Below are 26,119 nucleotides of genomic sequence, written 5' to 3'. Positions count from 1 at the left end.
TGTGCAGATCCATCTGGTCCCTTGACAAACTGGACTGATTTTGGGAAGAATATCCTTAACTATTTTCTGTATTTTCCCTTTAAAGCAAATGTAATGTTCATTTGACAGCTTCAGTTTCTCTCAGGTGGCTAACAAAGCTGACCTGTATCAGCATGCATGACAAGTTTTGAGTACCCCCACTTTACAACAAATACTCAAAAGCATACACAAGGCGGGAGAAAGGTATGCATTTGAAATGCCACCAGAACATTGCTTTCACAGGTCTTGTAACTTTCGGGTAAGTACTATAGAAGAGTAAACCACTTTGACTCCAATGCGGCCTCACCCTCTCCCATCTTGGATTCCATAAATCACTTCTGGCAGGTAGCTGGGAAGCAGCTGCTAATGATAGTTTTGCTCTGGAGCACAGGAAGTCACCTTTTAACCCTGCCTGCTGTTGTTTGTCTCTTAGAACTGTGACAAAAGAACAGATGTGAACAACATGCCAACTGTCAAAAGGATCTGGTCAAAACACTACAGGAAACCTGCCCAGACCCACATCATGCTGATCTAATGGAAGCTCAGCTAAATTCATCTTAAGCTACCTTTCAGCTCTGGGTTTTCCCTTTGTCCCCCCTCCGCCAGCCTGACATTCACAGGATTTAACGAATGTTTCCTGCTCCATTTCCTCCCTCCATTATCCGACATATGCAGGAAAAGCACTTTTTTAAAAATGAGAAATAAATGAAATATTTTCACACTTTCACAGCAATGAAATGCAGTGCTGGTTTCTGAAAAGATCCACTATTAACCCTCTGCTTTCTTCAGTGTTTTTCAACACTCACATCTTTATTACACTGTTAATGAACTATGTGCACATCACTGGAGCTGAGCAAATAATGTGATTAATTTAGCTTTTTTCTGCCCATAGAATAATATCCATTCCTAGACTGAAATTTCATTTGCTATATTCATTCAACTTGTTTTAGCTCATCAATGGGACAGAGACACTGTCTTTTAGAAAAACTCCAGATACATTTCAGTAACGATCACAAAATAAAATCATAAACAATAGTAAATAATGACTTTCTACGTCATTGTGTAGTTGCTATTGGTCAGGTAAATCACAAGATCTTTAATGGAATTCTGGTGTTAATGCTCGCACAAGCAAATTTAAAATTCAGTTTTCATGAATAACCACAAACACGATTTCAAAATCTGATAAAGAGCCAGCAACACTCAATATCTCTACGACTAGCAGACAGCTAACACAAAAACAGTGTGAACTCTACCAAAGACAAGTCACTTGAAAATAAAATACATATTTTATTCTTTTGGCATTATCTACTCAGCTTTGTGACATTATGAATATTTGCTCATTAATGTGATACAACAATGATGACAATGGGAGGACTTTAGAAAGCTGAATATTTTTTTGGGCTGTGCAAGGGAGAAGATGAACAGAAGAAATAACCATTCAAAATTGTTAAAGTGAACCACAATGCAAAAGAGAACAATTTCAAACTAACTTTACTTACTGTGAAGACATCATCATCACCAATCTCAGCCTCATTGTGGATCGTTGAAGAGGAAGTAGTGGATCCTAGAAAAACATTTAAAAATGTATAGTAATGTCATATATTTTAATAAATTAAAAGCTCGTGGATTGTATTTGGATCTTGATCCCTGGTATTATGAGGGATAATTACAATCTTCACAAAGTAAAACTGACACAATAAAATTATAAAGTAAGCAAGTGGTACCAAATTAACAAGAAATAAGAATAAGTATATATCTATTGCTAAGTAGGTTAGAAAGGTGACATCCAGAAAAAGTTCCTTGAATTGATACTTATGGCTGACTTTTCATGACAAGTTTTGAGTAGCTCTAACTTACAACAAATGCTCTATAGCATTACACAAGCCTGGAAAAAAGTATAATAATTATAAGCACTTACAATAATACAGTATTTTAATGTTCAAAAATATGATAAAATGATCTAGGGTCAGATCCTACACTGAACTAAACTGAATTATATCAAGCTAAGAATCTCACTCCTGAAGTCAGAAAACTTACTACTGCTACTGAAACAAAACGAACGCTCAGCCAGAATGGGAGTCAGTCTAAGTTCAGGAAATAACAACCTACCCTGACAATGTTTTGTTGTCAGAGCCATCTTTCTCCTTCTCAACCCCCCCCCCCCCCCATATAAACAAAACATATAAAAGCTGTCAGAAGAAAGAACAAAAACAGGTAAAAGAATAAATTAATTTGAGGTGGTTCTAATTAAACTTGTGGTAAATATTAGGGTTTAACATTAAATCTGCAAATTTCATCAGAGAATCCTTCTTTCAACTCATTTAACATTTTATGCATTTAAAAATGGACACTGAGGTATTATCTACTTTTTTTGCGGAGGGTTGGGGAAGGGGGAAGAATACACTCTGCATGTGGGTTTTTTTTACTAACCAAAATAATCATAAAACTTTACTGTACCAAAACTCTCTCCCTCCCACATCACACATTACACTTTTGTTTTGCTTAGCAGAGCTAAGCTTTTAGTAACTTTTTTTTTTAAAGATGTAAGTTGTTTGTATTTGTGCAGACAATGAGTTACGTTATCTATGAAAGTCTCAGAGTGGTGGCCGTGTTAGTCTCTAATGAAAAAAAAAACCTTAAAAAACATTGGTCTTATCTGAGGCATGCTAGCCTGAGTTTAGAATTCATGAAGACATGATGAGATAAAGGCAAAATTTTGAAGTAAGGAGAAACGTGCATACATATTCACATCTTTGGTATGATACATTGAAAGCCCAGCCCCCATATTTCCAGAGCTGTGCAAGATCACTGATACCAAACAGAATTTCGGTAGTTCTGATACTTCAAGGATTAAGTTTTGTATACAAGCAGGGCTCGACAAACCGCTGTTTCTACTCGTCCGTGGTGAGTAGATTTCAGCCGGTCGCTCCATGTGCCCCATTCATCGGCGCTGCATGCATGCGCGCGCAGTGCTGGTCTGGTGCATGCGTGGTGCGGGGCTGGCGAGTAGCTCTCGCTGCAGTTTGTCGAGCCCTGTATATAAAATTATTGAATGCAGTTAAGCTTCAAATGCATACGCTTGATTGTGCTAATTGGACCAGATTTAATAGATGGTATTGAGTAACAGTGACTCAAGTTCCGAACTTCAACGTTTATATATATATATATGAGAGAGGGTTATTGGTTTTAATTTGGATAGTCATATTTGGAAGTTAGGTAAGATTCCATTCATCAGGATCAGTCTGTTCTGTGAATGTGATAAACACAGATGCATTGATTTTGAACAGTACCTAAAAAACCAGCAGCATACAGCTTTAAATTTATGCTTGAATATAGAATTCTACTTTATTTCAATATATCTTAAGTTAGGAGTTGCCTCCATGTACAAATTAAGGATGTTAAAGAGCAGTTATTTAGCTAATCGTGTAGTCAATACAAATTGTATTGACTACACGATTAGTTGATAAGGGGAACTGCAGTGGGGGTAGCTCCCGGAGCCAGCACCGAGCAGTCCTGGCTCATGCCGGCTCCGGATCTCTGCATTTTGAATGTATTCAAAGCCCAACAGCTCTTACTACATTTAAAATGCAAAGATATAGCACTCCTGGATCAGTGCGAGCGGGGACTCCTTAGTCCTGGCTTACGCTGGGTCCAGCAGCCCCTGTTCACGGCTGCCTGGGCTGGGAGGCAGTGGAGATGGGGGGAGGCAGCACCACAGAGACAGTGCTGGGCAGGGAACAGCTTTTAAGCTGGCTTCCCCCAGCACTCGACTACCCGATAAGCTCAGCCTTATCATGAGGCTGAGTACTCGACTACTTGCTTACATTCCTAGTACAAACATCCTCACACACCATTTCATCACAACTTCCCTTACAGATAGGGCATATACATTACTAATATGTTGAGCACAGGGCCTAATCCTATGCCCATTGATTTCCATGACGAAGGGTCAAGTGCATACACACAAACAACTGGTGAGGATTTGATCTAATCTCTCAATGGATTATCATTGAAAGGTCTGCTGTAAAGGACAGAACTGAATGTGGAAGGCAGGAATTTCGAGCATCAGGAATGGCAGAGAAAAATGGAAAAAGGAACAGAGTGGAAAAGGGATTCACACAAAATGCAACTGGACATAATGACAGAGATGTAGGTTGGTGTGGAGATGTGCAAGGCTTTAAAAGATACGTATGAGACATTAAACTGCCATGTGTTGGCACTAGAATCGCTAAAAATGTTCAAAAATTAAAAATCCCAAAATGTAGGGAACCAGATTTTTAGCACAAATATCCTAATTTAAAACACAGTTAATATTTATATATTTAATCCAGTCATACAGATGAGAAGACAGCTTTGGCATCACAACTACCTACATATGAAAAGCCATTTATCAAATAAGAACAAAGGATAATTCTGAAGCTATATTTTGATTTTTGTTTGAGGGTAAAATAAATGTGAACAGGAAAAGTTTATAACAACCTTTAAGTATGGAGAATTTTTTTAATTAAAATGAAAATTTTAATGGGATAAATAAAATGAAGCCTTCAAGCACTACTGTTGCCTAATTTAGTTGAGACTTAACATAATTCATTTTGTCTAAGAAAAAATCCTTATGATTTATTCAAGTCCAAATAGGAATTCATATTATAATTTAACAAAACACAACAAAAACACATCATGAAATAATCTCCAGAGTAGCATTAGCTTCATATACTGAACAGGGACCTAAAAGACAAGATCTGAAGTACCTTGTTCTTCTGCTAGCTATAGTTAGATCCACCGCTATAATTAATGCATCTTTACAGCTTAGGTATTGATGGATTAGGCTACATAGGGATTGGAAATGCTGAAGAAATGCTTGAGTTAAACTCCTTCCCTCCCCAAGAGACTACTAATCTAAATCTCTACTGAACGAGAATTTAACTTTATTTTAAAGGTTAATTGGCTGACCGCTGTAAGAAATGCAAGACATGCATTCCAGTTAACTCGAGTCCTGTCTCTGGAACCTCTCCTCTGCAAAGCAACAAGCAGAATTGCTTCACTACCTTCATTGAGGTCTTCAATTGCTTTCCGCAGTCCTCTATCAAAGGCTCGTGCATCGGCAGGACTTTGAAAAGTGAGCCCAAACTTCCTGTTGTCGACTTTCCAGTGATGAAATGTAGGATTTGCTTTAGTGTAGACCAAGTCCTTTTTTACAAAGCATTCCAATACCACCTAAAAAGTGTCAGCATAAAAGTAAGGTTACACTTACACTTGAAGGGCATGGTTGTCACTGTGTTTTAGTATAAACTAGAATTTCCAGGCTTACAATCTCCCCAACACAAAATAAGCAAGTTATGAATCTGTTATGCTGGTAAGAGAATATCCTCAATGTTACACCATGTCAAAAGCAGGTGCAAATGAAACACTTTGAAACATCAGCTCCCTTGACAATAAGGCAAACTATATTACTAGCTCTTTTTATTTAACTTGCTTGTTTTCAAACACATATTATAAACCTCTACCAACCATTTGCAAGAGGTGGATTTTCAAACTTTTCTAGTTTATAATTGAGTATCCTCGAAACAACAAGAAAAACTTAACAGGGAATTAAAACGGTTTTTTTTTAAACTTACAGTTTACATTTGCATATAAGTTTTATTCATTTTATTTTGTGCAATCAGAATAAGTCTTCTAAATAAATAACTATTGGAAGGAATGGAGATTATCAATTCATAAAAAGTCAACTTGTCCTCACATTCTTACTCCACTAGTCCACATCTTGAATAGCATGCAACATAAATAATTCATTGCAGTTTTAATGGCTTGAATTGCATTACTCAGTACACTACAATGTGACTGGCTTCATGAATTCTTTACACTTCAAATCACTTCTCACATATTCTTATTAGGGATTAGAAAAATAAATGTGTCAGTTTCATGTTTTAGGAGTCAAAGGTGGCTTATACATATATTACTGTTCAACGTGCAATTGCTATTTCAAGGAGATAACATGGCAACCTAAAAAACAAGTCATGACAATTTATTACTCATTTGAATTAGGATGGGGTAATTTTGCACAATCTGGAATTGCTGTTTTGAAACTCCTATAAGAATATGTTGATTTTGGACAGCTTTCCTAAGAAAACAGACTAAATTTGAATTAGGTTCTATTACCAGTTTGTCTTTTTGCCTTTCCCCATGGATTAGGAATCCACTTCTTCCATTACCCTCTGGGTACATGACCTTGCAGACACCAACTTTACTGAGACCGCCTCCTTCTTGCGGTAACCATCCCCCACTGGAGTCATCCCGGGTCATAACCACAGCTTTGACTCGCACAATATAGCTGTCACTGTAACGACAACAAAATAATTGCGTGAGATCACATATAATCTTACAGGAGTTTTATTTATTGCAATAGTTTAGAAGTACGGATCTGGACTCCAAATACTAGCACAACAATTTAAAGTTTCACCTGAGGTTAGTTATAAGTATCTATAACAGATGTTCTTACTGCCACAATCACTATACAAAATATAGTAATTGCCCAGTCTTATTTCAGGAAATCAATGCACAAATCACCATACCACAATCAAGACTGAAGCCTTTTATCCCATCCCATTAGGAATGGGAGACAAGTCTTGCAGCCTGCTCCACAGGTCTACAGATGTGGGCTCTCTATTGGACCACAAAAAGTAACAAGTTCCAGGGCTGACCGCCCCTTGTTGGAAAGCATCCAGTTAGTAGTCCCCTCTTGAACAGGGGGAAACAATTCTAGCACCAGTGTCAACACAGTACCAGGGCCCAAAACCCGCCCCCACCACAATAAATTATATTTGGAAATTCATCTGCAGCAAGCATAATATGCTCCCTGAGAATAAGAAGAGAACGAACTTTGCCGTATTCCACGTAAGCATACCCTCTGGGCACAGGAACAATTTGCCCGTCATTAATCTTTAGAGTCACACAAGAACTCTAAGGCAGCTCCACCTACCCCACAAGGAACATAGTGTACCTTCAAGATCTCATGGGCAGTGTTCAAAGGAGCAAATGTAACCCATACACCGAGTGTGGTTCACTGTCCCATGTAGTGGCACTTGGACCACTTACAGGGAAAGATAAGAACAAGGGGAGCTCCACAGCCTAAGCTGAAAGCCAGCTTGCTTTTAGCTCAAGCAGTAGAGCAGGGGTTCCCAGCCTTTTTCGGTCCCCGTATCCTCTTGGCTTTTAGTAAACCTTCCTGTACCCCCTATTCGATATAAAAGGAAAAATTCTAGACTCTAGAATCCACAACTTTTTTCACTACCACTACTTTTGGAATATTTCATTTAGGATAATCTAGTTATTTACCAAATATTCCCCGTACCCCCTTAACAAGCTTCTCGTAACCCCTGGAGGTACGCACACCCCAGGTTGGGAACCTCTGCAGTAGAGGCTTCTATAAGCTCCATAGGCCCCAGGTTCAAATCCGTCGGGTGGTGGTTACACTAACATATCAAGAGAATCAGCACAGATACCTGGTTAGGAGCAGATCAACAAATGCAAGCAACTAGCACAATTTCCATACTATGCCCAGGCCAGAAACACGTATGGAATCAAGGAAGGCTTTCTGACATTGCTAGACTTCTCTCACCATTTAGCAACGTAACTGAAATCAAAGAAGAGAGTCTGGTCTTCTCACCTTAAGAGATTCCCTGTGAGAGACCCCATAAACACATTATTTTCACCAGTCGCAGCTGGCAATCAAACAGGACTTTCACAAAGCATGGAAAAAGAAAGTCCAAATAGAAGGAAGCAGAGGTCAGTCCTGGACAAGGGGGTAACTACCCCTAACCTACCACCAATCTGAGTCAAAAAACTCTACATCTAGCGTGTGGCCAATATGGATGTAAAAGAGTAGTCAATTCGTCATCTACCCAATAAACCTAGGCTTGTCGGATAATCAAGTTGATTGCTCGCATTTCCCCCTTTCCCCCGCTGCTGCTATATCAGAGACAGTAGGGGGGGAAGCAGCAACTGGGGGGGGGGAGGAGAGCTGGCTTAAAAGCAGTTTCCCCCAGCACCCTCTCTGCAGTGCTGCATCTCTCCTCCCCCGGCTGCTGCCTCGATCAGAGACAGCAGTGGGGGAGGCACCAGAGGGGGCTGCTCTGGCAGCAGCCCCTGTCTGTGGGTGGTCCTAACTTCCTGGGACCTCCCATGGACAGGGGTGCTTTGCCGCAGCAACTCCTGTCCGTGGCCTGCCCCAGCTGCCGCAAACAGGCTGCTCCACAGCAGCCTCTGTCTGGGGTGTGTGTGTCCGTCCAGACAGGGGCTACTGGACCTGGCGTGAGCTGGGACTGAGCAAGCCCAGCTCGGTCCTGGCCTGTGCCAGGTCCCAGAGCTATCCCCGCTGCGGCTGTGCAGTTTAAATGTAGTAGGAGACGGATTGCCTGCACACCCAGCTCTTACTACATTTAAACTGCAGAGCTGCAGCAGTGGTAACTCCTTCTGAGCACCTTCCCTTATCAACTAATTGTGTAGTCAATATAATTTGTATCGACTACACAATTACCCAGAGAGCCACTTGAACTATCCTTAGGATTGGTCAGTACGATTGGTCACTAAGGATGTTAAGAGGTGGGTATCAGATCCCCAGCTGAAACAAAAGAGACACCATGCACAATTATAATTACAATCATTTCCAGTGCTACAACGGACATCTAATTACCTCATGAACAGACACAGTAACACAGTATAATGATCTCTGTGGACGTGTCTGAGTCTCACTTTGTTATTGGGAAATATTAATGCAGAATATGCTTGTAAATGAATTAATCCACAACACAAGGGTAGGAAAATACAGAAGAAGAGAAAACTAATTGCTTGATCAAATCAAACATGCCATAAGTTTGTGTTAGTAAACAACACAACCTGTTCAGCCCCCTAAATATACTACCAAAGGATGCTTTTAAAATGGGCTAGACATCGACTTGATGGATGAGGCCTGAAATATATTTTTTGAGAAAGGCAGCACTATTCACCCTTCTGCACTTGGTAATTTTTTTTTAAACTTTACTATACACCATTAGCAATCCATTAAAAGCTGGTCCTGTTTAATGTAACAGTTGCATTTCTCAGATGCAACCATGTTTTAATATCTAGTAAGTCACTGACAGTAGTTTTGCTTTAGTTTAGCTATGTGGTTCGGAAAACGTTTGTTAAAAATAAATATCCTGTTTATTTCATGTTTTCCTCTCCATTTCATGGTTTATTTTCCACTTTAAATAACTTCAAAAATAGGTTTAAAAATAAGTTGTGCATGTAGTCCAAAATTACCACCACCCAGAAATCACACATGCATCCTTATTTGCACCCTATGGATTTTACATAAACAAATAACCAATGGAGAACAGCAGAGATAAAGCATGAGAAACTTTGGCATGTTTAGGGATTTTAAATTGCATTTCATCAGCTAATCGAGTAGTCAATGGAATTTCCATTGACTATTCGATTAATCAATAAGGGGGGGAACTGCAGAGCTGCAGCAGGGTTAGCTTCCAGCCCCAGGAGTTAACTCAGCTGTGGCTTTGCCTTTTAAATATAAAAGTCAAAAGAAGGGCTATTGGCTTATTACAGAGCACTAGCTGGCTCACTTTGCAGTCCTGTGGCACTGTTATAGCGTGCCCGCCCGACCAGCATGTCCCTTGGCATCAGAATGCGATCCATGTTTGTATGCATCTCAGTGGTAACAAATGTTCAAACTACAACCCAAAGTCTCTCCAAAAATAATCAGCCCTTCCTTGCCTAGGCTCAGTCTTCAATCTCCCTTCTGATAACTCCAGAGTTTTCTCTTAATGCTAGTGTTTGAGCAAGGGCCTCAGAGTCTCCCTGAAGTATTTGTTCTCCTGCAGACTAGGGCCCCTTCACAGGTGATCCATTCCCTTTACAATATCTTAGGCCCACCTCCTTAAGGGGAAAGCAACTAATTACAGCACAGGTGCAATAGGTGTAACTAATTAACTCTTATTCCCTTTCTATCCTGTGATGGGGTTTTGCCCTTTCACAGGTATGCTGAAGCAAATTCCAAGATAGGAGTGTAACTAAAAGACACCTCAACTAGCACTGTTCTGTATTTCAGCTGTAGGATGCACACAGAGACTCAGTAAGTACAATTATTTTTCTCCTGTATCCCCAAGTTCAGTTTCCTCATTTGGAATGTCAAAAGCAGTGCCCAGAGCAGGAAGTCGGAAATCTACCTGGCTGTACGGTGCAGAATCTGTCTCCTAACGAGCCTTCATAGAGGTCTGAATGTTTACCTCTGGTAGATGGTGGATAAATATATGCATTGATGCCTATGTGGTTGCCCTGCAGAGTACATAGAGAACTTCTCTTTTCCTGGGAGATTCAACCACCCACTTGGAAAATCTTCAGAAGTTACCCAATATCTGGAAGTATCCTAAAGAAAATTGAAGTCCTATCAAGATTGGCAAAACATATACGAGTCTGCCACACAGCAGAGCCTCTGCTTCTAGCTGGATGTACCAGGAATCATGTTTTGTGGTGATGAGTGTTTTGGAAAAGTCTCTCCAGAATGGTTCTCTTTTCTTAATTTATTCACTGGACTTTTGGCACTCTTATTGGATTTGCATGCCAATTAGTTTCCTGAGGACTGTCTGATAGTTTAGTATGGCTTTTATTCCCCTATACGCAGTCTTGTACAAGGTAAAGTCTTATCTTCTGTTTCCCCTGGGCCTCTGCCATTTGCTTTTTCCATTGACGCTCCATGACATTTTCCAACATATTTTGACGTTGCCATCAGCTGCTTTGCTTGGACATCTGTTTTTAATAAAGTCAGTTATGCATGCATTGCTGCCCAAAGCTCTGGCTGAGATGTGCAGCGCATCAGTAGAACTGAGATTAAGTAGCTAGGGATTTCTTCAGAAATGTTGCTGCCATCGCTTCCTGACATTTTATACCTCTATAGGAAAAATTCAGATGAGTAGGTCCCTAGTCTGATTGATCCAGACATTAGTATTTTCCCAGTAAAATTTGTTACGTAGTCATTGGCTTCTACTAAACATTTCTAAATTTGGTTCACAGTAACTATTAAATATTTGATTTGCTCTATTCTGGATACCAAGTAGCCAATTTACATACACAACACCCTTCTCAAAGAAAATTGACTGGTTTCAAGAAAGCACTGTCCATCGTGATTTTTTGAGCTCTCTTCTCCTGTTCTTTATTTTGTCATATAGGGTACGTCTAGACAGACTTTTGTCGACAGAGGCTTTGTCGACAGATACGGTCGACAAAGCTTCGGTCAACAAAGACCGTCTAGACTACATCCAGTTCTGTCGACAAAGCAAGCTGCTTTGTCGACATGAGAGTGTAGACGCAAAGGGCAGTGTAAATCGACAGACAGTCTTACATTGCCATGGAGGACCTGGACACAAAATAAGTCAGACCAAACCGCAAAGAGAAGAATACAAAAACAAACTAAATACTGAGGTTAGCTCGTTACAAATACAATTCAATAGTTATAAAGTGGGGACCACTAAAGAAAGAGAATGTTAAATGAAATCCACTTGACTGCAGACAAGTGATAGAGCAGCCAGGTTCACTGGCTTGAATGACTACAAGTGGCTGGACTAATGTTGTAGGAACTAAAAATTGGTTGCTTACAGATGACTTTTAACATAATAATCGATAGAATCCTAACTTAAAAAAGAACCAATCTGAGATGAAAGTAGCACATTTCCAAAATAAACCCCAGATTAGGGATGAAAAATCCCATTTAAAGTGTTAACTGGTTAAACTATATATTTAACTGGTTAACCAGCCTGTCATGCGACGCTGGTGATGCTTAAGGGTAACTGGTTAACCAGGGATGGTGGTTATGATAGGCAGGCACCAGCCTGGCCCCTTCCATACTCCGCTCCCAGAATGCCTACCTATAGGTGCCCTGGGAGTGGAGTGTTGCTGCCCTTGAGTCTCCCCACCCTCTCTGAGCTTTGGGGCTGCAGCAGTTGGGACTGTGTCTCCACTGCCCCACCTCCCTGTGGCCAGAAGGGGTGGGGCTGGGGACTTTTACTTTCATCCACCGCCTATGTGGTTAACAGTTTACATACCTACCCCAGATTCCTCGTTTCTGCAGTTGCCTGGGGAAATGTATAGATAAATGCAGGTTCCAGAGAGCCAGGATTACGTCTCTATTTTAAAGACTGTAACTTCAGGAGATTCAGGCTTTTACCAGAAGAGAAATCTAATTTCACCCTGAAAATGAGATCTTTATCTTCCTCTGTCACAGCAAAAAACAACACTGCCAAACAGCAGTTTCTAGTTTGTGAGATAAGAATTGCTCTTCTAATACAGTCAGTTGAAATTCTGTCTCCAGTTCTTAGCAGAAGGCCACATTTATACTGTACACTCCTTAGAGCCACTGTGTCCAACACAATAGCCACTAGCTATATGTGGCTTTTTGGCCGGTTGAGAGTGGCTGGTTCACTAGAGCAGTAGCCATTATAGTGGCTACTGCTTCAGAACTGGTTGGACACCGCAGCCTTAGAGCTAAGGATGTTAAGAGGTAGGCAATTCACTAATCGTGTAGTCCAGGGGTGGCCAACCCATTTAATAAAAAGAGCCGAAACAGTGGTGGAAAAAATGCAAAGAGCCACACCAGAATTGTCAAGCAAAAGGGGGGGGGGGGGGCGGGAAGCCCCTCAGAATGATCAAGCAAAGATAAAATAAAATAAAAGAAAATAAAATAATTAAAAAAAAGGAGGTTGCCCCTTTAAGGAACAAGCAAGCTTAGGTTTTTTGGCCATATCAGGCTCCCGTCAATGGCCACCATCTTGGGTGCCATTTTGAATCACCGACCCAGTGAGCACAGGGGAGCCGGGCTGGGAGGGAAGAGGCTGTTTGGGTGTGGGGGGTGCACAGAAGCAGCTTCACAAGCCACACTTTTTTGGGGAGGGGAGCTACACGCGGCTTGAGAGCCATGGCTTGGCCATGGCTGGTGTAGTCGATAATTTTTTATTGACTACACAATTACTCAATAAGGGAAAGCTGCTGTGGCTCTGCAGTTTAAATGTAGTAAGAGCTGGGCATGGGAGGAAGCGCATAGGCGAGTAGTTGACTCGACTACCCAATAAGCGTACTTGCCTACATCTCTACTTAGAGCAGGGACAGGCTCCCCTTCCTCATAGATCACCAAACACTGCATTGCCATTATTTCCAACTATACTATTAAAAAAGACCAAGGATAATAATTATTTGGTTTCATTATTAAGGCACTGTGCTAGCACTCAGGAGATGTGGGTTCAATTTCTAGTTCTGTCAAACTTTAATTAAGGTCTCTATACCCATTTTAAAAGTGGAATAAGCAACGCTTTTTTATTCCATAACAGAATCGCTAAATACCGGGGAGGTATTCAGCTTTCTATAGTGTTGGGTCATAAAAATAACTACTATCTTCTGCATGCAACTATTTATTTTCTTAGCAATATCATTTCCAGTGACTACATTATGGCCTTGACTAGTTGCAAGCAACTCATTATCCTCCACAGTTAAATAATTTACAAATACTGTATCAGCATTATTGGTTCAGAGCCGGTAGAAACTCAGGATCTTGTTGATACATCCATCTATTTTTATTGTGCTGCAGCTACGTTTTTCAAGATCTATTCAGAGCATGTAAAATGTGGATTTACTTCTATGTATATTGAATGCCATTAAGGTTAGATAAATGCCAGTCAGTGTACAGTAAAACTACTAAAGGAACCAACTGGAAGTGGCTTAAATTCCTCCCATTTTATTGGCTTATAAAAATTTTAAGGCATCCTTTGTTTGGTTTGTTTATGGCCTACATACTGTTTGAACAATCTATTATTATTAGTTAATTGGAATATTTAGCTATTGTAACTTTAAATTATTTGTCTTAAATAGTGTTAAAAGAAAATACCTGCTTAGATTATCTAACTACATGGCAGGATTCCAACCTTTTCTATCATCACTGTGTTTCAAGGCTGTTACTCAGCCTCACCCAGAACCAAAACCATAATGGAACTTTGGGGCTAAAGGTAGCATGTAGTTTGCTACACATTTTTTTTATTGGAAGGAAAAACACAACCTATTTAAAGTTATTGCTCATGGGCATTTTTTTTAAAAAATTGGCAGGCTAGTTAGAACTTCCCTTGAGGGAAAACAAAACAAAACAATGATTTTGTATTAAGCATATCACTAACATGAATATTTTACCAATTCTTTTTCTAAAAAACCTAATGTATAAAAGATGAGACACATATATAAAGAAGTTGCAATATAAACAATGTTTTACTTTCAATTCTCAAGGATCCATTCAATATGAAGCATCAATGTGTCGGTATCACCCAATACCCTTGTTTGTTACACTAACTATTCCAGAATGAGAAATCAAGGCAAAAATTTTGTCATGTTAAATGTCTACCCTGGGGTTTGGTTCCAATGGCTGCAACTGTGTATCCAAAATTCCATCATATCAAATAATGTATTTTCTAATTAAGCACTTCTTGGGGATGGGGGGGAAGAAACTCATCATCTGGAATGAGTGGAATAAAGGGTAAGGAGTCTGGATATTTTGCTAGCTATTATGTGAAGCAACTCTCCTCCCCACCGCCAGGTACTCAACCCCAATACCTGTAGTCCTGTTTCCCTTCACAGTTTGACTAATCTGCTACTTCAACAGATATTTCCCACACCCTCCCTCATTTGACACAGATTAGAATTTCATGGCCCTGCTGAATTATTTTCCTCCTCTGCAAGTGGACACAGCTGGTAAGAGCAAAGCTAAAATTAAAAGGAAGGAGACAGAAGAGAAAGATGAGAGGGTAGGGGAAATGGATGGGTTTCTTGCAGTAATACATAAACCTCAGACCAAGATCTATTTATTCATTACACAGAAGAGTCTTAAAAAGTGCACAGTTTCTTCTAATAAAACATTTACTTCAAAACATGCAGAACATTTTTTCCTACCAGTTTACTCCTTTTTCCATTTAGCAAATACTGTCTTGATCTATCTTTCTCTGCTGATGGCTATCTGTAATTTAAAGATGCCATCACTTGTGGTCCGACAGTTCTGGGATCAGGGACTGTTAATTGAATGGCTGCTTCTGCAATATCAATAACATGCTGTGCATTAAAAGTGGCCTATAAAAAGTTTCTCCGCAGAGAGGAGAGGATGCTTCCTATCTAATGATTACTGTTCTAACGTTGGTCTAATATTGGGTCTATGTCATTTTAAAAGAAGGGGTAAATTTAAATAATAAAAATCATAGTTCCTACCAATTCCTGATCTCCTTCATCTCTTTCATGCTGCTTCCCCCCGCCCATTAAAATTCATTCTGTGATTATGTCCATAATTTCTAAAATGTCTAGTTGTACTTTAAAATACTTACTCTTTCTTTTAGTCACTCATCATACTTCTAAAATCTCAAATGCTTTCTTCTGGAATATTTATTTCAGCATATCCTTTAGAAGTTGGCAACTCTCCTCTACAAATTATATTTGTCTAACTGCCTTTTCTAAACACATAAATTCTGCATGAACTTCCTTCAGGTTAGCGTTTACCTCTGCCTCCTTCCCCTTTGCAGAGTGCAACACAGATAGCTGCAGACCAGACAAAACAGCCAGCACTAGAGCTCCCACTCCAATCCATCAGGTCAGGTCTATATTTGGAAATAAAGTCTCAGGGGGGTAGCCATGTTAGTCTGTATCTGCAAAAACAAGGAGTCCTGTGGCACTTTAAAGACTAACAGATGCATCTGACAAAATGTTTTTTTTTTACCAGTGAAAGCTGATGCCCAAATAAATCTGCTAGTCTTTAAGGTGCCACAGGGCACCTTGTTCTTGGGGAAAAAGGCATATTTAGCTACACAATTTTTCCCTCTACACAAGGCCTTGAGGGAGAGGGAAGGCTAAATGATCTCAGAGGAGCAGGAAGAAACCCTACTCTAGGGCACCAAACTGATGGACTCTCTCCCACATTGTCTGCAGAGTAGATTTCTCACCTCCTGACAAATGACTGTGAAGATACAGTAGCCCTGAGGAGCCAGGTAGAGCTAAACAGTCCACCCCAGTGTTCCATGTAAGCAGCACACTTGCGTGGCCACTCAAGAGAGATTCAAATGCCACCCACAGAGTGCTCACAGCCAGGTATTTTGTTACTACTGGTGGTGCACATTTGCACATGCCTCAGTGCGCATAAAAATTATTCTTGCTCATAGATGGAAAAGATTAGTCAACCCCCCCCCCCCCCCCCTCACACCATCTTGGTGAGTTACTAGGCACTCTGCCAGAGGCTGTCTCAATTTTTTATGCCCCTTCGGCTCCTTTCCATATCAGATCCCCCTGTATTAGAGCACCCCATGTTACCTGTTTGATTTACAGAGGTAGAAGTTGATTTTCTCTGTGGGAACTTCAGACCTCTTTGCCCTGTCAGGCTGGTTAAGTACTGGAATAAACTGTCCAGGGAGGTTGTGGAAATGCCATACTAGAGATTTTTAAGAGCATGATAGACAAACACTAGTCAGGGATGGTCTAGATCAGTAGTTCCCAACCTTTTCCAGATGGGGACCCATTTTGACAATTCAAGGAAGACTTGGTGACCCAAGGAAATTCAAAAATGAGGAAAGGAGGGAGGGCAGAGCCACCTGGGGAGACACTTGGCAACCCTTTTGAAATGTAATGGCAACCTAGATTTGGGTCGTGACCCATAGGTTGGGAAACACTGGTCTAGATAGTACTTAGCTCTGCCATGTGTGCAGGGGACTGGACTAAATGACCTCTTGAGATTCTCTCCAATCCCAAGATGCTATGAACTATAGGAAGACTGATAACTGGGTTCCTGCCTCCTAAGCAGGAGAGCAAGGAAGAGAGAGGTTGTGTTTCTCCAGAGTAGCCAGAAGTTTCCATGGAGCAGATAGGTCTCCTCGCTCTCTCCTCCAGCTTTCGGAAGAACAAGAGATGGTTTTGTTTCTAAACGTTTCAGCTTTTTGCACCTTCTGTTACTGAAACACACTGAAGAAATGGATGTCGAATTAAACAAGTGTTAAGGCTTTATTTAGACTGAACCAGATTTTGGAAAGGGGGAAGCTGAGGAATGTGCTCACTGGTTTACAGATACATTGAGTTTTATTTTATATTTATTACGTTCAAGAAGCCTGATATTAGGGTGCATCGTCCTGGCACCAACTGTGAGAATTTAGGGGGAAAACTAACTTCAGGCACCCAAGGAAAAGTGAGGTTTTAAGATCCAATGTGTTACAGCAAAACAAAAGAAAGAACCCTAATCTAAATGTGTACAAGTAACATCTATTTTAGGGGCTCCCCAACTTCATTGCACCATGACCTTCTCCTGACAGTAAAAATTACTACCTGATTCCAGCAGTGGGGACCAAAGCCCGGGCCCCACAGCCCCATGTGGAAAGGGCTTGGGGCAGGGGGGGAGGAACTGAAACCCAGGGGCTTCTGCCTGGATGGAGGGACTTGGGTTTTGCTTCAGCCCCGGGACTCTGGCTTTTGGCCTAGGCCTGGGCCCCAACAAGTCTAACACCAGCTTTGGTGACTCTATTAAAATGGGGACCTGTCCCACAGTATGACACCCCTATATCTACTTAATGTAAAATGTTGTTTGATCCATGCTACAGCTCTCTCCCAATACCAAAGCACCAAATCGCTTCTCAGGATTCTTGTTACTACACTGAATCATTTTTAAGGTCAGCTAACACTCTTCTGTATTTGGCTTGGCTACAGGAAAAGTTAAAATTTCACCAGCAATTTCTGTCAGCCTATCAGTGTTGCACTTGCAAGCCATTTTTTTCCTGACTTGTGAATCTGATATGGCTAAATATCACAATAATCTAAAGCTTCAGAGGGGGAGCCGAGTTAGTCTGTAACCGGAAAAACTTAAAAAATAATAAATAGTCTAGTAGCACATTAAAGACTAACAAAATATGCAGATGGTATCATACCATCTACATGTTTTGCTAGTTTTCAAGGTGCTGCTAGACTATTTGTTAAGTTTTTACAAATTGTAATGTCAGAATAATTTGTTCAGTGTATTTATGTAGTAATGGGTGCAAAAATAAAGCTTTCAAATGCTCTTGGAGGTCACTGCTTTTCATAACTTCTGGGTATGGGATTTTTTTTGAGCCCCACAATGACTAGTAATAATTATTGGTGGTCAATGGTGGAACTCCCAATGTAAAGTGTTTCTCATATCTTGGCCATTTTCAAATGGTGTGTGGACTAAAATGTGATGGATACTAGTATTTTTTTAAATTAAGAGGCTTAAAATAACATGTTAAGATCTTCTTACATCACAGTAATTTCTAGGTCTGCTAGAAATCCAAAAGGAATTGAAAAGCCCAGTCTCCAATTCTTACTCTGGTTTCACAGACAACTTTTAAAAACAAGTAGTCTTGTGGCACCTTAGAGTCTCAGTCTCTCTGTCTGTCTCTCTATAAATAATCATGAGCTTTCATGGGCAAAACCCATTTCCTTCAGACGAGATGATCATGAGGCCTGATTTCACAGGGCTCTTCCCCCATCAAAGGAAAATCTTGGGCTTTGGTCCTAATACACAGAAAGTCCTAAAGTCTCTTTAGGCATCCAAGCTTTGCCAATGGGTCAAGAACAAAGTATTGCAGAAGAAAATAAAGTGTATGAGCAAGAAGTCTTTCACCATCGCTCTCACCAAAGGACAAACTTTGGGTCTGAAACACAGGGACCTAATGAGGAATTCCAGAAAAGACTCTTCTAGCTTTTTTTTTTTTATTGTATCCTTTGGTATATATGGTTGTGCCAATTTTCTTCCACTATTTGATCTGAGGAAGTGGGTCTGGCCCACGAAAGCTCATCACCTAATAAACCATCTTGTTAGTCTTTAAAGTGCTACATAGTCCTGTTTTTTGTTTCAGCTACACCAGACTAACACGGCTGCATTTCTAGCACTATTCTTCTAGCTTATACCTTCAAAGGCTTCAGGCGGGCATCCAGATCTTAGATGCTCAATCCTTTCTTTTGAAGTCAAAGAAAGCTGAATCTAAGTTAAAAGAGCTTTAAGAAATACATCCTTATCAGTTAAATGCCTGGAAATGCAAAGTTAAGGTTTTAAACATTTGAAGTCATTTGACAGTTGGAAAACATGCAAATTCAACAATTAAAGTCACCCCAACAGCCTCAACTTTGCCCTCATAATGCTGTTAGCTTCCAGCTTTCCCTTTTTTTTGTTACTGCCAACTTCTAAAACTGTTTACTTTAATACTATTATAAAGCAACTCTTGAATCCAAGATTAACCACCTACCCTTTAAAAAAAAACGGTTAAATTTTTCAGTTATCTAGGAGTAGGATCAGGGTCTTCTTGCTTTGTGAAGTCAATGGCACTATTGAAGATCACCAGACGGCAGTGATGACAAATTGCATGAGTAGAGAAGGGAAAGGAAGGTGAAGATTAAGATACTATTGTACGACCATATGATTTGTTTTGGGTACCTATGTGGAAACTATATTAAAAAACAAATATTCTCTAATCATATCTTCAAAGTGACTAAAATATTTTTTAACTTCTGGTACCAAGCAATATCTTAAGTTTTATATAAAATGGATCTGGGAAGAAACTAGTATTTAAATATTGCCTCGTGAACACAGTATTGTGCACACAGAAACATTTCCTTGTAGACTATGAGGGTACAGAAGAGTCTGCAGGCTTATAGCTGGGTCTTAGCTGTAGGCTTATCTGCCATGCTGCTCCCAGTGAAAGTGAGTAGATGTTTTAGATGCTGAGGTTTTTTGGCTGGTTAAAAGCCAGCCAAAGATTGTGTGTGCAGCAGAAGGTGACGGAGGAGTCCCGTTTGCAATGTGAGCTGCTTCTCTTCTGAAGGACACGTCAATTACGCTGAACTTCAGGATTGAAGCTGCTGGAGTGTGAGGCAACTAGAAAGCAGAGCTTTCTTTCAGGCAAAGAGGCCAATCGGAGCATCAATGTGTGGAGAAGAGCTGAGCAGCGCTCTCTCCAGTTCTGATTTCATTTTCTAGAGCAGTGTTTCCCAAATGGGGTTCCGCGAAACCCTGGGGTTCCGTGTAGTGAAAATAAGGGTTCTGTGAGAAAATTCCATACAATATCACTTTATGACTTTAAAAACAATTAATATTTAAGCATTTATGAATTTTATTGAAAACAATTTTCATTTGTGTTGATCTCATGACCTTGTTTAGCATTTGTTTATTATTATCCTTACTTATTTGTGGTCTACTTTTTCAGCTTCGTATACAAGACTGTTGTTAGAGGTTTTGCAAAATTCTTTCAAGTTTAAAAGGGTTCCGTGGCCAAATAAAATTGGGAAACACTGTTCTAGAGAGTCTGGAACTGGCTGTCATGATAAAACACACATGGCTAGAGTCTTCAGAGACTGGACCAGATCCCTTCCTGCTAGTGACGGGCAAGTCTCATTTTGCTTCAAAAGATGACACAGGGATCATCTTAGTCTCAGACAAATGAGATTCTGAAGCAATTAAAAATACACACAAAAAGATAATCTCTCAACCCTTAAATTAGGGGTGGGGAACCTCAGGTCCAAATGTGGCTCCAGCTTGTGAAGCTCAGGGCATCCCGCCCCAGCAGTGGGGAGCCTGTGCTGACACTCCAGCCCCCCCTCCTACCCCACTGCAGAGTTCACAAAATCTACTAGGCTGGGCCCCTTTAAGGCCCTAGTGTGGAAGGAGAATATGGGGAGTGTCTTTCTCCTTCTCAGTTGGGGATCACGTCAGTGAGGGTGTATTTTTTTTAGGGGTTTTGTTTTTGTTTTTTTGCTTCTCACTTGAGTGAGGCCCTCAGCTGATTTTTCTGTATGTCTGAAATGAAAAGGAAAGAATCTGAATCTTTAGAAAGGCATCCTTCCCTCTCCCAGATGTTTGTATTTAGCATGGCCCTCTAGAAACCTGGACATAAAACTAAAATGACTTAGGACAGTGCTTATGAGGACACAACAAACTTGCAATGGTGCTTGCGGTGGCCTACGCTAGGAACATTTGCCTTAGTGTAGTACACCAAAGTAAATCCTTAATGTAGATCTAATGTATCAGCGTAAAAAGTGACTTGCACTGGTTTGCCCTGCGTTGTTGTCATACTTAATGAGGATGTACTGAACCACTTGTGCTTATGGTCAAGCAGTTCAACTTTCTAGCACAAAAAACCCTCTACTTCTCTACCGGAATACAGAATATAGACACCATATTAATACAGCTGTATTTGGGGGAGGTCGGGTTTTAAGAATGGAGAAAACTGCATTAATGACTCCAATACACAGGGCTGTCATCTGGCTCTAAGCAACCATTTAAACTGAAACTAAGCTGAAGAATGTTAGGGTATCAGAGGTTAAAGATGGAGGCTGTTTACTGAGAGCAGACAAAAGAAAGAGCTGAACCCCCCATGAGGCGGCAAATCAAAGCCTGTAACTCCATTCAGAATTTACACTAATTCCATTCAAGTTCCAGACTAAAATGATGCAATGGTAGAAGAGAAAACCAGACTGACACAAGCATTTTAAGGGAAAAGCACATTTGCCTGGATGACTGGTGTAGCCATTTTTAAAAAACCCTGTATGACTTTACTCTTTAGATTTGAAGATGTTTTCATGTTCATGAGCTATGCAGTTACTTCTCCGCTCCCTTGAAAGCTATATTAGCTAAATCTTTTCAAAAAGTTTGCAAAATCACTAAGTCATGTTTGGCCTGTGGACTCAGTAAAGAGCCTCAGGCAGGCTTCCTGCCTGCCCCCGTCCCACCCGACCACCACTGAGAAAAGCGTCTGCTTCAGGGCCCTGTTTGAACAATTGACAGCCCAGGGAAGGGAGGACAGGCTTCTCATGCTAACCCCACCCCAGCACAATGCCATTGGCCGGTTTCCGGCCAATGGGAGCTGCCTGTTGTCAACAGGCAGTTTGCAAAGCACCCTCTCCCCCCTTCCTTTAGGCTTGTAGTTATTCAAAGATGCATATGGTCCCTGCAGCCAGTGCAGGAGAGGGGAAGGCAGGAAATCTGCCCGAGAAGACTGCTGCCCAGGAGTCTAACAGGTAAGTCTCCCTGCCAGAGCCTGTCTCTGGCATCCCAACCCTTTGCCCCCCACCCCTCACCACACCACATAACACAAACCCTCCGTCCCCCTCCTGCATCCATACCTCCTTCCAGATCCTGCACCCGTCTCCCATCACAGGTCATAACCCAAACCCATGCATCCCAGTCCCCTGCTCCAGGTCACAACTGCCTCCTTCACTCAAACTCTCCCCCAGACCCCACAAACTCTCTACACCCCAATTCCTTCTTCACCCATGTACCTTAATCCCAGACCCCACACCTACTCCATTAATATCACAGAAGAGTGCAGCCCTTGGCCACTTTCCAAATTCCTGGAGTGGTCCCCCCCATCAAAAATTATTGTCCACTCCTGGAGTACAGCAACATGTTCTGTCTTGTCTGCATCAGCATTGGTACCCTCGTAGAAGTTATTGCAAAATACAGTAGAATCTCAAAGTTATGAACATTTTGGGAATGGAGGTTGCTCATAGTTCTGAATGTTCATAACTGAACGAAACATTATGATTGTTCTTTCAAAAGTTTACAGCTGAATACTGACTAATAGCTTTGAGACTTTGCTATGCAGAAGAAAATGCTGCTTTTAACCATTTTAATTCAAATGAAACAAGGACAGAAACAGTTTCCTTCCTTTGTCAAAAAAATTAGGATTTCTCTTTATTTTTTTAGTAGTTTAACACAGTACTGTACAGTATTTGCTTTCCCCCACATCTCTACTGCCTGGCTGCATGCTTCCCAGTTCCAAACAAGGTATGCGACTGACCAGTCAAACTTCGAGGTTCTACTGTACTTATTTTAGGTCTTCCTGAAGATAGATGTGAGATGCTTTGCAGAGCAGTCATTGTGAATTCCAGCCATTTGCTCTAGGATACTATGAGACCACCAACGTATATGCTAAAATTAAACACGTAGGTGGAAAGTAAAGGAAAAAGACACCGAACTGATAGAACAGGTGAGCAAGAGAACTGTTCAAGCACTTGAGTGTCTGGCTGAAGAGAAGCAGCTCTGAGGAAGGGCCGGGAGCAGAACTGTGAGTGAGTAAGAAGGACAAATCAGTGAAAGGTATATTGGCATTGATGGTGGAAAATGGAGTGTTCATTGACCCCTTTAAGCTCATCAAGAGACTCATTTTCAACGTGATATTTCTCCTCTGACACATTGTCAGCTTAGAGTAACACAGTACAGATGGTAAAATGAAATTTGGGAAATGTGAGTTAGTTCCCTTTTGCTAAATTTGTCATGTCCATTGTTTGCTTCATCGAGGATACAAGGCACCATACTGAAATTTTACCTGCATTGTAGGGTCAATTTTAAAGCATAATTACAATTTTATAATGCCAGTCAAGTCTGTTTGAGAGCTATTCTCATTTAAACTTTGTTCAGAGTTTGTGGTGGCACCAGTAATAGATTATTATTTATTTGCATAGAGACTTATCTTAAGATATCCAATTGTTACATGTAAACAGACTAACTATTCAATCCATCATCTCAGTTGTACATAAACTCTTTCTGGGACATATTCAAGCAGCCACAAAGGTAATTCATTTTTGACTGATGTACCCTGTCTCACATTAAAATGCCAGGGCAATGCCAAGCAGAGTAGAAGAGAAAAATCTATACTGAGGCATTTTATATGAGACCACTGCTGATTTGGGCTCAGAATCCTTGTAGATCTCAAAAAAATTCCCCACGGATTACTGTTGCTCATTACCATTATCCCCACTTGTAATTAGCAGGTTATTGCATGACAGATGGCATTTGTTTCATAGCATATGCAAGATAAATTAAAAGTGCTTGTTTAGTATGCCCAGCCACAGAAACACACAATTCAGCAAGAATTGTATCTTGAATTGCAATTTTTGAAACCAGCCCTACCTACTTTCATTCTTTGCTACACAAAATTATTTTTGTAGTACATACCGATGATAAAAATCCCATTATACTTATTCTGTTAAACTAAAGCAAGCAGTGCAATGGTTTGACTGAGTAATTATCAGTAAAAAAAAAATAACAAACAATGCTAACGAGCACTAATGGCTTTTTTATCTCAAGACTGGTATACATTATCCCCGTTTTACAGACAAGGAAATGGAGGTACAGAGATTAAATGCAACTTGCCCAAAATCACAGAGAAAGCCAATGGAAGAGCTGAGCACAAATCTCTAACCTCCTGACTCCCAGTTTTGTGCCATTTATACTGGATTTTTGTCTTTCATAGATGAGATCTTGTACACAGGTATCACAACAGCAAACATGCACAGAAATTCAGTACACGACATCAAGTGATCCTCCTTATTCCCAACAATTTTGGATCAGAGCTACTGATCCTGATGCAGCCATATTAGCGAACCTGCATGGGGAAGCTTATACAAAACCACATCTGTCTCCAGCTACAGCCATTAGTCCTTACACATTTTATACATTATAATTTTTAGATGTTGGATAAGTGTGACATGCACACAGTTTTGAAATGTACAAATCAGCAATTCAACATAATATTTTTAGTGCATGTAAAATGGTTTTCCCCCCCACTTGGCTTCATTTCGGTAAATGCAGAATCTTTCATTTAAATAAGAAATCTTCACTTTAGTACATACATTACAATATAGCAAACTAACCTGTAAGAATATTTTGCAGATACACAAAGGCTATTTCAGTAATTCAGCAAAAGCTCATTCCAATTCACAAAAAATAAGAAGAGGACATACACCATGAACACATTCACAATTTAAGTCTTTTTCTCTGCCAGGTAAATAATTCATAAAATTTATGCTCCTAAGTTATAAATCACTGTACAGCATGCACAATTCAATTCATTTTCTCTTCCTAACCCCCCACATCAATGATTGCCCATGAAGAGAGGGGCACCCACCTAAACAAGTTGTTTCCTAGGCAGCATCTATTTTCCTCTCAGAATTTTATGAAAGGATGAAGATTAAAAGAGTGATTTTACTTTTGAAAAGCTGGCAAATTAAGCATCAATGGAAAAATACATGTTCCCTAGCAGAAGTCACACAGCATTTACTTACAGATTATATACGGAATTAAAGAGAACCAGAGGAGGAAAGGGGAGGCAGAGAAAAAAGAAATGTAAAAATGAAATCAGAGATATCAAGAGAATATATATACCTGCTGGGAGATGCCATTTCTTCTACATTTTATACCCAGGGTGCTCAGTCTTACCATTATTAGCACTGTAAACCTTCTGATAAAATGGATCGTCTTTTGCTGACCTGAGTACCAGCTGGCTGCCTGAAAAGTGGCTTCCCCCCATGTATGATTCAGTCTCCTTGACAAATATACTGCATTGTACTAGATGAGTCATCAGAGGGTTATTCTGCATATTATTGGCCTGTTGTATCATTACTCATATTCAACATCCTGCTTCTCAGAATTGAGGCATACTGAACGGACTGAAGATCTCTGCCCTCTAGCCACCCCAGTTCAATGTTATGTTTTTAAAAAGAAAATTCTGTGGCTACCATTAATTAGTAGTTCAGCTCATGAACACACTGCTGAAATCCATCAGAAATTACACCAAATCTTGAGAATCATATCAGTGAATCGTCCAAAATTACAAACAAGCTCCAAGTAGAAATCAAGTATAATCTCTTTAGTGACTCTAGATTGCACTTCGTGCTAGCTGAATAATATTCATATTGTACCATGTTAATCCTAAAAGTTCAAACTACTTGACATTTATTCTGTAAGCAGCCATCTGCACCTATCAATGGCCTTGTCTAGCCTACAATTTTTCAATGTTTAATACCTGTTCACAAACTGTAGTGTAAACAGGGTCAGTGCACTTCCAAGCACCATATACCATTAAAATACAAAAGAAACTGGAATTAGCGTAATATTAACACTGAAGTTCTCAAGTCAGGAAATTCCCAAAAGGTTTCTACCACAATGTTTGCCACACATCACATGTAGCATTTTTTATTCCTGTTTTTCTTTTTAAGTGTAAAATGTAATATATTATTACGTAGGTTAGTCTCCATCATATACAATACA

The 26,119-nt window shown here is 40.2% G+C and overlaps 1 protein-coding gene across 1 annotated transcript in view; it reads right to left on the bottom strand.

Annotated features, from left to right (window-relative positions):
• Positions 1-26,119, bottom strand: part of SPRED2 (sprouty related EVH1 domain containing 2) — a 93,629-nt gene that overhangs the window by 26,792 nt on the left and 40,718 nt on the right. Inside the window, exons 2-4 of the mRNA XM_075925572.2 lie at positions 6,175-6,352; positions 5,064-5,232; positions 1,518-1,582 (exon numbers count right to left, since the gene is read on the bottom strand). Of these exons, the coding sequence (XP_075781687.1) occupies positions 1,518-1,582; positions 5,064-5,232; positions 6,175-6,352 (412 nt within the window). The remainder of the gene's footprint in view (positions 1-1,517; positions 1,583-5,063; positions 5,233-6,174; positions 6,353-26,119) is intronic.

Source organism: Pelodiscus sinensis, chromosome 3 (assembly GCF_052426305.1).
Source record: "Pelodiscus sinensis isolate ZL-2025 chromosome 3, ASM5242630v1, whole genome shotgun sequence".
Classification (NCBI taxonomy): domain Eukaryota; kingdom Metazoa; phylum Chordata; order Testudines; family Trionychidae; genus Pelodiscus; species Pelodiscus sinensis.
This window is presented reverse-complemented; position numbering and strand designations above follow the sequence as displayed.